Source organism: Phyllostomus hastatus, unplaced genomic scaffold (assembly GCF_019186645.2).
Source record: "Phyllostomus hastatus isolate PE091 unplaced genomic scaffold, TTU_PhHast_1.1 phas_scaffold_46, whole genome shotgun sequence".
Lineage (NCBI taxonomy): Eukaryota > Metazoa > Chordata > Mammalia > Chiroptera > Phyllostomidae > Phyllostomus > Phyllostomus hastatus.
This window is the reverse complement of record NW_025334032.1, coordinates 21,576,159-21,592,661: the sequence shown is the minus strand read 5'-3', so window position 1 is coordinate 21,592,661 and position 16,503 is coordinate 21,576,159. Positions and strand designations below refer to the sequence as shown.

Here is a 16,503-nt window from a genome sequence, read left to right as displayed (position 1 = left end):
CAGGGTGGTTGCCAGGGGCTGGGGTCAGCAGGGGGTGGGGAGCAGGACTGGGCTGTTGTTGCTTAGTGGGTGCAGACTGTTAGTTTTGTAGGATTAAAAGAGTTCTGTGGATGGAGGGTGGTGACGGTTTCACCACGATATGAATGTACTTAATGCCAGTGAACTGTATGCTTAAAAATGGTTAAGATGCTAGATTCTATGTTATGTGTATTTCGCCACAATTTAAAACAATTTTTAAATGGTTAAAATAGCAAAAAAAAAAGTCACAGTAAATTTATTCTACATTGGAAACTGAATTAGCATGTGCATCTGAACAACTTCATGGGCCAGCAAGAACGAATGGAAGTCATCCTACCCAGAAGCCAAAGCCACACCCCTCTTCTTTTTCTAGGGGGTGATGTCCTCTGCTGGGTCAATTCCCAATCTCGGGTCTGACTCTGCCCTCTGATCAGTCCGGCGTGCATTCTGTTTCCTTACCACCCCTCCAGAAACCAAGCCCCTGTGACTCAGCAGCAGGAATCTCCAGAGAAGCCGTTCCAGCCACATTGGTTCTGAACCTGAGCCCGCCTCGCCTTTGTCAACCCCTGTGAGCCAGTCCCCATCACTGTTTCTTGCTCTGCCTGAAGAGAAGCCTCAAAGGCTGCTGACTGACAAAGGAGATTTAATGTCACCGCTGACACAACATACTTCAAAGCCCTTCCTCCTGCCCCCTCTCAAAGACCACATATTCTAAGACCACAGCAGGGACCAGTGGCAACTTCTAAGAGAAGAAGCCGCAGGGGATGGAGCCCGGGCCAGCCCACACTGTTCAGGCACCAGCCCTTCTCCGTGGGGCCCTGGACTGGGGCAGGGATGTGAGCACCAGGGTTAGAGCCTTCAGCAGGCGGGAGCCGCTGGGGACTTTTGAGGCCACCGGGGAAAGGTTAATAGAAGCGACTGACACTCTCTGGGAGCGGCATCAGGCAAGAGCCACTCTTCAGAGACCACACGCTGTCCCCATCCCACTTACCTGGTTACAGGTGTTAATGTCTACCCCATTCCGCAGGTGATCCAAAGCTTTGTCCAAGTTACCTGATCTTGCTGCCCTGAGAAAGCTGGTAGCAGCATCGGCCTGTGGGGAGAAACAGCAGGCTGTGAGTGTGTTCTGGGTGGCAACTACCTTGTGGTCCCTTTTAAGGTCAGGGCTGTCCAACAGGGCCGAGGTCATGGTGGCAGCCTCGCACCCCGCGGTTATGACACCCTGGTGCCCACCACAGTGCCCAGGTGTGGTACGGGCCCAGAGCCCGTGGCCCGGCTGCTCTGGGGTCCGTAATGCCAGGCTGCCTTCAAGCCCAGCCTCCCTGCCTTTTGGTATTTTTATGAGCAAACATTCTTGGCTGGGACCCAGGAGGCACCAGCTTTTGAGAGTGGACTCCATTCTAAGGCTGAATGCCCAGCACAGCCAGGTGTCTTGCTGCTTTGATGTCTCCAAGGGCTCTGTGTCCTTATAAAGGGCCCATATCACTAGCCTGTGGCCCCGGTGAGCCACGGTGCAGACGCCACAGGAACCAAACACGTGCTCCCTGCTGCTATTTTGTGGTTTTGCTTTTTAAGTAAATAGCACATAGCGCTTACTGTGCACAAAGAACCGTTGTCAGCACTGCATGTTTACACACGCGCAGACACGCATTCGATCCTCACTGACAACACCCAGGGTGAGCACTGTTGTGGCCCCCATTGTACAGATGAGGGAGCCAAGGCACGGGGAGCTAGAATGGCTTGTGCAGGGTCACGGTGCAGGTGAGAGGACGGCCCGGAGTCCGAAGCAGGCTGTCTGTCTCTGAAGTCAGTGAACTTAACCTCCCTGCTCAGTTGCCAGCTTAACATGCACTTTAACGCACAGGTGCCCTCATCCGGAATGCGGGTAAAGCACTCTGGATCCACGGTCGTTGCTCAGCCCGTCACACCAGCCTTTCAAACATTTGTCTGTATTGAGGACGAGTGGCTGCCCTGACTGGTGTGGCTCAGTGGGTCATGCATCGACCCATGAACCAGAAGGTCGCCAGTTCAATTCCTGGTCAGGGCACATGCCTGGGTTGTGGGCCAGGTCCCCAGCTGGGGGCGTGCAAGAGGCAAGCAATTGATGTTTATCTGGTACATCGTTGTTCCTCTCCCTCTCTTTCTCCCTCCCTTCGCCTCCCTCTAAAATAAATAAAGTCTTTCAAAAAGAAAAGGGTGAGTGACAGCCAGAGAGAGTGAGTGCTGGGACAATAAAATAAAGTCGGGGAGTGCAGACAAGTGCAGTGGGAGGGCCCACGACTAGAGAGGGCCCTGGTGGCCCGGAGCAGCCCCCCTGCATGTCGCTGAGAGCCCTGCGTTATCAGGTGCCCCTGCTCCTGTTTGCTGATCTGTAAGCCAGGGAGGGTAGGGCCTTTTGCATGCCCTTGCTGTGAAGCCAAAAGGAAATAATATATGTTATGATAATTATTGAATATGATATCAGCACAAGGGCTGAGCGCTGTGCTCAGCACATGCGCCCACTCCGGTGGAGTCTGACGGGTCAGAGTTGTCGCCAGACAAGCCATGGGTGAAGTGTGTGATGCCATTCCGCCAGAAGACCTCCCTGTGCCTCATGGTTTCTTCTCCCCTTGGGGACACTGTCTCCCCCTTCAGGCACTGTCCTTGGAGAACATCCTACAAGAGGGGGCTGAATGGTGGCCCCCAAAAGATATGTCTGTGTCCTAATCCCTGGACCTGTGAGTGCCACTTACTTGGAAAAAGAGTTTCTGCAGATGTACTTGAGTTATGTGTCTTGGGATGAGATCACCGTAGATAACCTAGGTTGGCCCTAAATCCAGTGGCAGGCACCCTTACTGAGGACAGAAAAGGAGGCGCACAGAGGAGAAGGGGATGTAAAGATGAGGCAGAGACAGAAGGGATGCGGCTGCAGGCCCAGGAAGCCAGCAGAAGCTGGAAGAGGCAAAGAGCAGACTCCTCCCGAGCACGTCCAGATGGAGCACAGCCCTGCCCGTACCTTGATTTAGACTCGTAACCCCCAGACCACGAGGCAATACATTTCTGTTGTTTCAAACCACTGAGTTTGTGGTAATTTACGACAATGGCCATAACTCATACATGTGTTAACAATGATCATCCCTAAACACGGAAGACTCAAAATCTATAGCCAGCAATCTCAGTATTGTACAAATGAAACCCCAGTCTCCTCCCTAAACCAGGGGTCCATGCCTTTGCCAATTACACAGTTAATCTGGGGCACGAAAGATCCTCCTGCCTTACAGACACTCCTTCATAGTGAGGGCAGCCCCGGCCCTCCCACTCGCCACCTCAGGCCTCCACAGTGCTCTGGAAGAGCCTCTTCCTTTCTCTGCCTCCCCCACCCCTTCCAGAAAGTTCTGCGTCTGCCTGTTCACAAGACAGACCCATCTCGATCTCACTGCCCCCAACACAACAGGGGAGCCCCTTCTGCATCCCCACCACCACTCTGCTGAGGCATTCCCCCGGCTGTCGGCCTCCAGGGCCACGCCCCGGTCATTCCCAGGCCCAGAAGCCCTCCGCCACTCTCCTTCGCCGACTCCAGCCTTTCCTTTCCTCCAGGCGTGCTCAGCGCCTACCTCCTCTGTGATGCTCAGTGTCTACCTTCTTGAAATCTAGAAATGGGAGCTTGATCTTTGATTTTTAAAATGTATTTTAGATACATCTTTCTCAAGTGATTTGATTTATGTACGTCTTCTCTCCCCAGCCAAATTATTCATTCTTGGGGACCAAATCTTCTACTTCTTTTGAGTCCTTCCAAGAATGAAGCATCTACCAGGCCAAGACCTCCCTTGGTCTAAAACTCAGGGCACCCCATGTCCCCAGGGTCCTCAGCAAGGTACCTGTGCGGGAGGACACACGTCATAAACGAGGATCCATCTGTGGGATTCCTAGGGAAATCAGACGAAAGGTCTAGTCCCTCGGGGAAGTGTCTGTCTGTGCCTGCTGATTCAGAAATCCTGTCCACAATTATGTGTGTGCATGCATTCATGAATATATTTTTTCTTATATCCAACTATTAGGAAAAAATACTACATTATTCCCCGAGAATGAGAGAGTTAGAGAGACATACCCCACCGATCCCACCTACCCAAACTACCTTCTGTAGCGGAATAATAGGATTTGGGACGAAAACCTGAGCACGGAGGGTAAACATAGACGCAACATCGGTTCATGAGACTGTGAGGCTGTTTGACGCCCTGAGCCCAGGAAGGGGAGGAGCGCACTGTGTCTCTGACAGACAGGCAAGCACGTAGCCAGAGGGCAAGGGAAGCCCGGCCCGGACGAGGCTGGAGAGGGCTAAACAGTTTCTGCAGTGTGTGGACGCCATCAGGAAACCGTGACACCATTCCCCGTCACCGAGCAAGTGTATTTACAGTGTAACATCTTTTAATCCTCACCACAGCTGGTCAGGTAGGTGTCATTGTTGCCCCCATCTTAGGGGTGACGAAACTGAGGCCTGGAGAGGTTCACAACTTGCCCGAGTTCTACAGTTAGTCACCAGTCGGGGAACCTGCCCAGGACCCCTGGACTAAAGCCTGCGCCTTTCCCCTGCCCTTGACCCTGAAGTGCATTCTCAGCGATTTCAAACCTGAGGGTGTCTCGACAACCGTGACAGATTGTAGAGCTTAGGATGGACCGAGTGCCTTTGCCAATCAAACCGCTGATCCAGGGCAGAGAAAGGGTAGCAGCAGATCCCAGCTCTGACCCCTGAGTCCTGTGTTAAGGCCGAGACAGGCCCTTGAAAAGGAGTCATCTTGTCCCAGTCCTTCCTTCACTGATAATAAAACAGGTGGTGGGAATAAGGACACAGTGAAGGCCACCTAGACAGTAAGAAGTGGGGTTCTGTGGCTAAGGCTTTTTCATTTTCCTTTGGGTCTCCTCCAGGCCTAGAGTGGGCAGGACACCAGCAAGATGCCCTGGGCATCTGACAGGTGAATTGTGGGTCATGGTGTCTGTCACTCCCACCGTGCCTCGCTCAGTTTAACTCTACAGTATATTGACCGAGGCTCTACTGCAAGTTCAGGATGCTGCTAGGGCAGGGGGAGAGAAAAGATAAATCAGAGTGTTGGTCCCTGACCTCGTGATTTGACAAACAAAGTGACTCGGTTATAAGGGGGTCCCTGGTGCAGGCAGCGCCCATGGATTCACTCTGCAAGCACTCGCTGAGCCCCACCGAGGTGCTGGGGATAGTTAAGCTCCAGAGCAAATGGCCTTCATTGAAATATGAAACCCATTTTCACCATCTTGCTTTTCTGAGCCTGTACTCCCCATCTACCTAATTCGACTACCTCCAGTTCAGTGACCTGTCTCAGGCGCAATTTCCTGATGCTTCTAGGAACAGCCTGTACCATTCAATAGGGCAGAAAGACAGTCCAAAGAATCCAGGATATTCCTTTCAGAATATTTAGCTGAGTAAATACTAACCAAGAAAACACCAATGGCAACAATAACAAAACATGAACCAGAGTATCTCTGGGCTGTGATAAATCGGAGCAGTGTCCCCGGCCCCCTCGGAGCCCCACTGTCCCCGCGGAGGCAGGGCAGCCTCTGAGAGGCCTCTGCATGAAAGGAGATGAGAGGACCTGCAGGCGGCTCGCCCTGTGCCCAGAAAATCCATCCAGAGTGGCCCTAAATCCTGTGTCACCACCGAGGAGCTGCCACGCCCTCTGAGCATCCCACCCACCAAGGCTGCCCACTTGTGTCTCTGCCCCTTCCTCATCTTGAGCTTCATTTGGACCTAATTTTACCTGTGAGAAAGCAGCTTGTACCTGCACTGAGGAGAGGAGCGGGGTATGCATTTGGTTGCATCCCCTGCTGGTTAATCCATGTGATTTCCCTGAACTTTCTTTCATACTAACATGCAGGTGGGGCAAAAGGAGGTTTACAGTTGTGATCACGCAAAATAATAGTTTACTCTTGTGTTATTTTTTATTGTGGTATTATTTTCCATATGAACATCTGTAAACCTACTTTTGCTTCACCCGGTAAGTTTTATAAAGCTCTTACTGTGTGTTGAGCACTCTACTTCAGTTAATTCATTTGGTCCCCCCAATAGTATCACGAGGCAGGTGCTTTTATTGTCTCCTTTGTCCAGATGGGGTAAATGAGCCAGAATGAGATTAAGAAACGTGTTCAAAGTCACACAACTAGTACCTGGCTTGGCCAGGACTGGAATCTAGGTGGCCTGCCTCTGGGGTCTGTCTCTTAGCCCCACTGCTGTCCTGCCTCCTGGGCCAGTCGCTTTCTAGTGCCCAGAATATTCCTCTCCAGTTCTGCTCCGGCTGGAGGGGCGGAAATGTGCCCACTTCAGCCCTCACTCCAGGAGGAAGCGAGGGGAGGAGAGAGGAAGGGAACAGATCTCCTCTTGGTGCTCCAGTTGTTGTAAGGGCTGCTCAGGAAAGGGGAGGTGAAGCCTTGGTTACCTGAGACGCCCAGACTATTATTAAACTTGCACTTCCTGAGTGGGGTGACATGAGTACAGCATACAGAAGTGGCGGAGGGGCTCCAGTGTCCTGGGAGGGGCGGGCCGGACGCGTGCTGCTAAATGTCAGTGTGCCTGTGACACGGGTGCACTGAGGGCTTCAGAAACACATCCCGGGTCCCCTCTGGGAAACTGCCAGGCGCAGTTCACTCTCAGGTCGGCTCGGAGAGTCCCAGGGCCTCCTCACACCCTCCCTGGGGCTTGAGACAGCCCAAGATTTCCCAGGACGGGTCGAAACTGACTTTTTCAAGGTCTTTTAGTGCCACACTCTCATCTCAAAAGATGAATGGGAACTGAGCTATTATCAATTTCTGTAAACAGCGATAAGGCAGTCTCTTTCCCAAAGGGTCTTGTCTGGGCAAGATGCAGTTCCTTGAACAAAGTCATTGTCGGAATTCGCAGGAAGAGGCTCTAGACCCTTGTGCGGCGGGTCCTGCAGCACACTCAGAAGACTAAGTACAGCAGGCAGCGTTCCCATGCAGCGGCCTGCTGGTGGCGGGGGCCGCCCTCCACGTCTGAGCGCTCCAGGACTCCGGCCTGGAATCCCCCGAGCCCACGGCAGGCCTCCCGGGAAGAACAGTCGGCTCCTGCCAGCTGGCACACCTGTGTAGTGTGCCTCTATCCCATTGACTATGGAGAAACGGGATTGAGCCCTGGGCCAGGGTGTGTGTGTTTCATTTGGGTTCTTTCCTTCCCCCACCCAGAAGTTGTTCTTTAAAGATTCACAGAGTGTCCTCAGCCCCCCAATCAGACTAGCACCGGCCAAGATAAAATGAACACATTAAAGGTGTCATTGAGGAAACAATGTGTTTGCAGGGGGGTCCTGGGTGGTTCCCTTATCATTTCCCAACACAACTGTGAGGCCTGGGAACCCCTGGCCATGCCTTGTGCTGTCCCTGCCCGGGGCCTTGGAGGCTGCGAGATGCAGGGACGTGGGAAAGCCAGGGTGGACCTTGATGTTGGGAAGACCTGTGTGAATCCTGCTCTGCTACTTGATGCTGTGCCCGTTACAAGTTTCCAAACCTCAATTTCCCCGTTGCTAAAATGGGATGATTCACAGCTTGCTGGGGGAGCTGTGAGGATGACAAGGTACATGGAAAACGCCAGGCTCCTGGGCACACAACAGGTCTGTCTTCCTCTCGCCCCATTCATTACCTGCAACCTTTGGACCTCCGCGCCACGGTGCTGCTAAGGTTTAGGGGTCAGGAAGGTGGTGGAAGGTGGTGGGCGAAGCAGACCTTTCTCTGGCCCAGGCCAAAGCCGGGGCATCTCCTCTGGTCCAACTGGGTCCCTGTGAGGGGCAGCCTCGAGACTCCACAGCAGAATCCAATTGGTGGGACTCTCCTCCCGGAGTGAGGGGGACGTGGCCTCAGCTAGGGCCCCGCGCGTCCCGGGTCCCCTCTGGGAAACTGTGCGGAAGCTCCGCGCTCCCGCGTGCGCCGCTGGCCCGCCCAGGCCGCCTCCGCCGCGGCAGCCTCCGAGCCAAAGGAATTTTCCCCTGGATTCTGCCTGAAGCCTCAGCGGCCGCCCGGAGCGCGTCCCCGCACCCTCTCGAAAGTTGGCGCTCGCGGAGCCCGCAGGAAGGGGCCCTGGGGCCCGCACCGCGCACGGCAGCCCCCAGCGCGCCCAGCTTCCCGGCCCAGCGGCCGCGGACGGCCGGTCGTCACTCACCGCAGAGTCTGGACGGGACCTGCCCTGTCTCGCTGCCATCGTCCGGCACCCGCGCTGCAATCCGAGCCCGGCTCCCTGCTCCCCCGCCCCCGTTATCTGCACGGCGGCGCAGGGAGCGCCAGCAAGTTACGCGGCATCTGGCTAAAAATACAGGCTCCCCGCGCTGGGCTCCGGCTCCTCCGGCACGGACTCTGCGCCCGCCCGCCCGCCCGCCCTCCAGCCAGCCACTAATGGGATCTCTTCATTTTCTCTCCATTATCATGTCAGATGGGAAAGTTAATGCGAAGCGATCTCCGGAGGGAAGGCACCTGCTGCCAAGCCCAGAGGAGGGGGTGCGTTGGAGGGCGCGGTGGGGTGGGGTGCGGCCGGAGCTGTAGGTGCGGGCCCGGCGGGGAGCCGGCGCCCTGCCGCCGCAGAAGGAGGCACACACGTCCAATGGAGGTGAGGAGCTCCCAGCTGCATGGCGCTCCCGCCCGGCCTTCCGCCACCACTGCCCTAATGAATGGGCCCCGGAGCCTGAGAAGGCTGCCAGGGTGAGCTCAGCAAAGTCTATTTACGCCCCGTAACCAATTTGCATGTTTTGAGCTCTTGCATCGTGTCCCGAGATCCTAGCTAATCAGCCTCTTCCAGATTCTGCCGAAGAGCAGAGACGCGAAATGTAGCCGAGAGGCAGGACGCAGATCTGTTACTACCATCTCCTTCATCCCTCACGTCTGCGAGTGTTAATGAAATATCACCCGGGGCTGGAGTCAGCTCCCGGCTTTCTGCCCCAGGACCATCCTCACCTTTTCCTGGGGTTATCTCAGGGGCAGATGCCAGGACTGGCCAAGTCTTGGGGGGTGACATCAGGAATTGCCAAGAGCAGACTCAACACCGAGTCATGACAAATAGGCAGCAAAGCCATGCGGGGTCCCTGGACCTCTGCCAGTACTGCTGGTTCGGATCATGGCTGTTCCGTATTGTGGGCCTGGCTGCCTGCTCTGTGCGAGTAGCAGTCTAGATGCAGTACCAGCACCTTCTTGCCACCCCTCCTGCCCTGCCTCACGGGAGAGTAGAGCTGTATGCTGCTGTGGGATGAACACACTGAGCGCCTGAGGTGACGGACAGATCGAGCTACCTCATTTAACCCTCACAGCCGCCCCTGAGGTAGGCAGCGCTATGACAGTGGCATGGACAGAGAAACTGAGTGCAGAGAGGTTAAGAGTCACGACCAAGGTCACTGATAAATACGGGGTCCAACCGGCTCACAGCCCTTCCGTGAATAGCACATCCAAGATTCCTAACAAACATATATGTGCTCAGGGCAGGGGAGAGATGATGTGGAGGATGTTCCTGGAGGGAAGAAAAAACTGAGAGTGTTTTCAGAAGTAAGACACCATTCCACATTAGGAGAGAGTCCTGAGTGAGTGGGACAAATAAAGATCCAGAGAAAAGGTCAGGGTGTTGCCAAAAAAGAGTGATCTGAAGTGTATACAGTGCCACTAACCCTCCCTATGTGGGTGAAAAACTGGTATTTAAAGAGAGCAGCATTGGCATGCTCCAGGCCTGAGACCCTCAACCCATCGGGGGGTGGATTTCAGGGCAGGCGACCCCTGCAAGTGGGCTGCAAAACACCCACACCAATGCACCAAAGGGCAGGGTGTCTGGGTGCGGGAAGCCACTGCAGCCCCTTCTCTTCCCACGCACACGTGTTTAAAACACAGGTTATCCTACAGGTCTCTTACCCCATGCCTCTCAAGACTGCCTCTCAGATCTGCTCAATCCTCTACACTGAGAGCTTCAATTAATAAATTATGGTTACTGGAACAGCCCTGATCATAGCCCAGTGGAATATCCCAAGGGATTCTAAAGCACTGTTCCAACATTAATATTTAGAGAAAGGGAGTAAATGCCTCGCTCAGATGAAAGATGAATAATATGCATAATACTGTCAAAACACTGATATAATTGATTTACTCAATGAGCTGAAAGAAAGACTATTCTTTAACAGCTATATTGACATATAATTGACATACTATAAATCACATATTTAAATATATAATTTGGTAAGCTTTGATATTATGTATCCCTCCCCCATAAAATTATAACTACAATCAAGATAATGAACCTCCACAAGTTTCCTCCTGTCCCTTAGTAAACCCTCCCTCCTGCCAGTTGGCCCACATCCTTGTCAACACTTGCTATGGTCAGTCTTAATTTAGACATTCTGATAGATGTGTACTAGCATTTCAGTGTGGTTTTCATTTGCACTTCCCTAAGAACTAATGATGTTAAACATCTTTTCAGGGGTTTGCTTGCCTTCCACATATGTATTTAGATTTGTTGTTTTGGTTTTTGTTTTTTGGGTTTTTGTGGCAATGTATCTGTGTTCAAATATCTTGGGCATTTTTTAATTGGGTTGTTTGTCTTCCTATTATTGAGTTTTGCAAATGTCTGTTTTAAATATGAGATAAACTGAGATCTTGCAAGTAAAATGAAAGGTTCCAAGTTAAATAGCAAAAAATTCCAAGTCGAAAATCAGTATGCAGGTCTTGTAACTCCTAAGCCCAGCACTCTCTATACCATACAACACTACAGGCTATGTACGATCGCAGAGAAAAAGAGGAGATGGTCACAGTGGGCCAGAGCTGAGTGCGATCCGTAGCACTGGGCAAGAACTGGAAAAGACGCTGAGGTGTGACTGGAGGACTTGAGTGCTCAGGATGACCAAGAAATCTTTTTTTTTCTGGTAAAGTCTTTTTAATGGTCTTCATTTTACAAACTGTCAAGATGACAGTTTTCATTGTACTTGCTTTATCTCTTTTCTCTTTAGAATTTTTTTTAAATTACAGTTGACATCCAATATTATATTAGTTCCAGGTGCACAGTGGTTAGGCATGTATGTCACCGATAAGTCTAGTATCATGCATAGTTATCACAATAGTATTGTCTGTATTCCCCACACTGTACTTTAAGGAATTTTTGACAACAGCCATGACTTCATTAGGATGAAAGTTTTGCAACTCAGACATGCAAAGAGTGAGGCAAGGCCCAAGAGGAGAAGAAAGAGAACAATTACAGACATTTTGCTCAGCAAGGCCCGAGGTTGAAGGAACTGAGATGACAGACACACCTGAAGAAGAAAAAACTAAAGGATACAGCCCTTACCATGTAACCTCCTCCAACACTGGAGCCCGGGCCCCCAGCAGGGAGCTGCCCACTCGGTGCCCTTCCCCAGGTGTGGAGGCCTGGTCTCCATGACTCAGTTATAAGCTTCTCCCAGGCAGAGGCAACTTGGTCCAAATGTCCAGTGTGCCCAGTCCCTGCTCCTCACTTTCCCCACCAGCTCCCTATGTGACTGGCACAGTGCTGGGCAGTGGTGCCAAATAAATGCTTGCTGACTGATGTTTGCCCAGCATTTCCATTTGTCACGAGGAAATTGTAAGTCATGGGTTAAACTGATGTAGAGAAGATTTAGATTAGACAGAAAGAAGTTTCCAGCTGTAATGGATCTGACTTAACAGCACTCATTATTCAGAAAGGGCTGGATCTTTGCTGAGGATCCTCCAGGAGAGCAGAAAAAGATAACTCACCATTTGATGTGGTGCATAGAAGCATGGAATAAACACATTAACTTGGAGGGGTCTCCCTGGGTTCTAGGGATTCAAAAGATAAGCCATTATTTTTTCCCCATTAACTAACTGTCCCTCCTCAAACCTCCGTCCCTGCCTAAGGCAATGAATAATGATCCTGTACCTCAAGGCCGCACTTCCTGTTGCAGGTGTTTGGGGTGCCTAGGAGATCTGCCAGTGACAGCTACTGAAACCAAAGCAGAGGAACGGAAAGGGAGGGATGGGCTAAACGAAAAGCTAGGGATTCTCGGAGAGGATGCTGGACCACTTGTCTATCCTACAGGTTCACAGCGTGTGCAGGTTTTTTCCAGTCTTGCTAAATATTTTACCAACTGTCTCCGCAGTTCCCTCGGCAGACAAGCACACTGAAGCGCTGGAGGCTGTGTCTTTGGAGTTCTGTGTCCTCGGGCCACGTGACGCTGCACCTGGAGGGGAGGTGCAGAGGGAACCCGGGAGGGAAATGCGCTGCACAACTGTAAAACCCTGGGGAGAGTGCGAGCCCAGGACAGTGGATGGGTCCCCTGCCGTGAATTCTCCTGTGACTCTTTAGCTTTTCCAGAAACTGGGAGAACACTTCTATTTTGGTCAAAAGCCTGAAGCAAAGAATCCCAGGTGCTTGGGATTCTCAGATGACTCTGCCTCCTGGGACCCGCTAGGGGAACAGGAGCAGGCGGCTTCCGGGGGTGGCCAGCGCGGACACAGCTGGCTCCTCTCCGAAGGAGCATCGGCACTGCACCATCCCCCCACCCTTGCAGTTCACTGGAGGACAGATGTGCCCCCCCCCCCGCCCCCCGCTTCTGCTTTAACCCTCTTCGAGATCCACTTGGACTTGGATCTGATTTAATAACAGCAGCACCACTGGCAGCCTTGAATTACCCCATGTTAGCAAGCCCACTGTAGTGGACCTGTATAGCTTGTAATAAGGGAAATACACGTTCTGAGCGTTGATTTCCTCACCAGTAGAATGAAAATAACTCGGCCCGTCTCTGCAGGTATTGTGACAATAATGTAAAAATACCCGGCACCACTTCGGGTACATAGTAGGTTCTCCGTGAACGACAGCAGACACTCTTTTCCCCTCCTTCGCCTCTCCTCTTTCTTTTCCACCAAAGCATTTGTCAAAGGTTAGTACCTCCCCACCCCCAGATGCATGGGGTGGTACTGTTCTTGTTTCTGCCCTGGAAAATTAGGGTCTAGTCACTGTTTCTCCAAGGTCCAACATCCACGTCTGAAAACAGGACCCCAAGAGTCCCCAGTGCTCTGGTGTAGCGACCAGACCTCTCGGGTTTGTGACGCACCGTTTTCCATCTCTGTTTTCTCTGCAGTGAGAAAACAGCTCTCCAGCGGTGTTACAGCTGAAGCCCTGCTCCCGAGCCCTGAGTCTGACAGCTCCTCTTGCAGGAATGCTGCATCGTGGTCTGCGGACAAGTGCAGCTTTTCTCTCCACTCTCCACCATTCTTCTATCTGTCCCACCCCTCACCCACGAAGGGAGTGGCCCCAACTCCTAGAGTCTCTGGGCACAGCTGATAATAAGGGTGGGTACCAGGAACTCCACCCTTTACCGAGAAAGGCAGGCTGGATTATCGCCACTGGGAGCCAGTTACCTGCCACCCCAGGCATTTGAAAACCATCAAGAGCATTGCTGCTGGGAAAACATTATTCTTCTGACAGACACCACCGCCCCCTCCTCCACCAGCCCCCTCCCCAGATACTTAGGAAGGAACTTCACATAGAACACACACTGCAGACGTCCCGTGGAGTGGGCTATGAAATCTAGCCTGACTCCCTTCAGACCGTATAATTCCCTTTTTTAAGCTTTTCAGTCGTGAGAGAAGAAAGGGAGAGGAAAAGGAGAGTCTTGGTTGTTTTTCTGTCTAACTCCACGTGGTGAGCTCCCAGGGGCCAGTCAGGGCGCTCCGCCTCACGGGAGCGAGGGATCCCGAGAGCGAGAGCGGGTCTATTTAGGGAGGTGATCAGAGCCTGGTGTCAGGTCCCACGGTGCTGGCACTAATCTCTACCATGTTCCTTTTAAGAGGGTTGGCCAGCCTGGAGTCTATTTTTAAACTCAGGAGAAAGGTGTTACATGGATTCCAGAGAGGGCCGACAGTGAACCTGAGATCACTGCGGGGGAGGTGGGACAGAGCGAAGCTAAATCTAGAATTTTCTCGGCACATACACACGGGAGTTCCCCTTGTTCCTGGGACCAGATATTGACTGTCCTTCCAAAGGGATCTCTTCAGTGGCAGGCTCACTCTGACGTGACCTCGGTGGAATTTGATTCCTCTCGAGACCTTGAGTTGCAAAAGGGTTTTTGCCCTCTGGGTCAACTTTTCAGTATTAAGATTTTGGTTTTTTATATCCCCACTCCCACTGTGAAAAAGCAATGTCCTTTTTAAATATATCTCTCATCTCCCTGTCTTCTGATTTTCAAATTCTACGCTCTGGACCTCCCCTTCTCCCTCACCCTTGGTTGTCCCCTCAACACAGCAGAGACCACGGCCAAGACTTGGCCGATGGGAGGAGGAGCCAAGCAAAGCCTGAGCTCCCAATGGTCCCTGCGCCCAGCACCCCAGAACCCTGCCCTTGTGTTGGAGAGGAGGGTGGGGAGTGGAAAGTCAGCAGGGCACAGGATTATTTGGCCAACAGTGAGAAGCAAACAGGCATCCAAACGCCACTGTTTCTCATCAAATAACCAGATGAAGAGAACAGAATGTTTTATGTACAATAACAAATTTCAGCTTCAGTATCCATTCCTCTTTTTGGATAAGAAATTAAACCAGAATTCCTAAAGAACTAGATGCCTTGAAAAGAAGCAAATGCTGTTGCTGAGCAGCTCTGGAACCACCTGGGACTACCCCGGCAGGGAACCGAGTATGAGGAGAGGCATCTCCTCACAGTCGCTCGTCTGGAATCCCGCACCCAGCACGAAAGAAGCACCCACTATGTGTTTCCTGAGTTGGAGAACAGGATTCTGTTCCCCGAGTCCACCAAACGGGAGCTTCCGCCAGGCTGAGTCAAAACAACACACGTGAGTGTTAGCGTGACACTGACCACACGCCAGAGGCTCCACAAATGTCAGCCGAATTGGAATCCGAAGGAACCGGGTCAATTCCAATTTTAAAATGAATCCCATCAGTGGGGGGAAGAAATCAGATGTTCAGGGCTGGCTGACCAAACTCCTCATTTCCCCACAAGCTGCCATGGCCCCTGTGGAAACAGCCCTGGAACCACTGCCATTTCCTGGGTGGGGAAGTTACAGGCACTGCCCACCCCAGTGCCCTGGGCCGTGCCACAGGAACAGACCCCGCACCCCATCCGCACCTCCAGCCTTTCCCCACGGTCTCCATGAGCACTAAATTGCCATCCAGGCCCGACTGCCAAGGCAATGAGGCAGACAGTCTTCAGCAGCTCACCTCCCTTCAGCAGCTCACCTCCCTCTGCTGAGGGTGGAAAGATGTCAGGACGTCACGAGGTGCGCACATAGAATCCTAACAGCATCCCCCATCATCGAGGGGGCCGGCCCACGCAGTGTCGCGGCGCCTCACTTCCCCACTGCGCGAGGCACTGGCTACATTCAGAAGTGACACTTCAGAACATATTGCCTGGCGGCTGCCGGCAGAGCCCAGAAGCAGAGCGGAGATGACACACATTCTGGGAAATGTGTGTGGGACACGCTGCCAGAACGGTCCCGTTTACTACACGAGGGCCACTGCTTCCCACGGCGTGGAAACCCGCCTCTGCAGCCTGCCGGCAACGGGAGGAAACCACACACTCCAATCACTCCTCTCTGGGATGCGCTGCTGTGGAAAGCATTTGTCTTTCCGATGGCCAGATGGACTTGAGCATCGGCTGCGAAGCTCAGGGCTCCAGAGCTTCTGAGGGATGCCCAGTGTCAGTTCAGACAGCCCTGCCTGGCTGCCCAGCAGACCCGCTCAGGCCTCTCCATCACTGAACAATTCTCCCTGAAGTGACACAGTGGGATGGGTGACCCATGGCCAGCCTGACCTGCCTGAAGAATCCCAGAGGGGTCTGGGCTCCCCAGAGTTTGTCCAGCTTTGGGAGCCCGGTGGTCCCAGTTTAGGGGTGGCGGCCTTGGAACATCCACTAGGACCTGGGGCCGGGGAAGATCATACTGGGCGACCCCCCATGTCCTCTAGCCCATAATACCTCATGGTAGTGACAATGACATACACATGAAAGAGCAGGAAGGGGAAATGATTGGAAAATAATAGCTAAAATTTACAAGCCAGGTACTGTTCTAAGCATCTTAAATATCTTTACATATTTGAATCGTCACAATCGCCCTGCGAGGTAACTACTCTTATCATCCCCATCTGACGAGAGACAAAGCCAAGGCACAGAAACATTTAGTCATCTGCCCGCCGTCGCCCAAGAGGACTATGGTGCTCTAGGTGGTGCGTGAAGCAGAGTGAAGGGAGTGGGTTTTGCTTGATTAGAGGAGCCTACAGTATTTTTTAGGGTAAGAAAAGTGAAACTCAGCATTACCCAGGAAACACTAGTCTTGGACATCTGAGTGCAACTAAGATCTCTGTATTAACGTGGCCATTCTCTTAGCAGAAAAGACCCCAGACACTGACCCGAGGCCCAATCGATGCAGAAACATCAGGCCATAGTTAAATGAACCAACACCCTTTCTAAAAGGTCTAAAGAGAGGTGATTGAGCTGTGACTGCCTCTTCCCAG

The 16,503-nt window shown here is 52.5% G+C and overlaps 1 protein-coding gene across 9 annotated transcripts in view; it reads right to left on the bottom strand.

Annotated features, from left to right (window-relative positions):
• The window catches only part of ANK1 (ankyrin 1), a 193,416-nt gene that overhangs the window by 88,715 nt on the left and 88,198 nt on the right, over positions 1 to 16,503 (bottom strand). For 8 of the 9 annotated variants that reach the window (XM_045821497.1, XM_045821495.1, XM_045821501.1 and 5 more), the window contains exon 2: positions 1,010 to 1,111. In XM_045821497.1, coding sequence (XP_045677453.1) covers positions 1,010 to 1,111 — 102 coding nt within the window. Of the gene's footprint in view, positions 1 to 1,009; positions 1,112 to 8,188; positions 8,281 to 16,503 lie in introns of those variants that run through there. The other variant, XM_045821499.1, reaches the window with a different exon arrangement.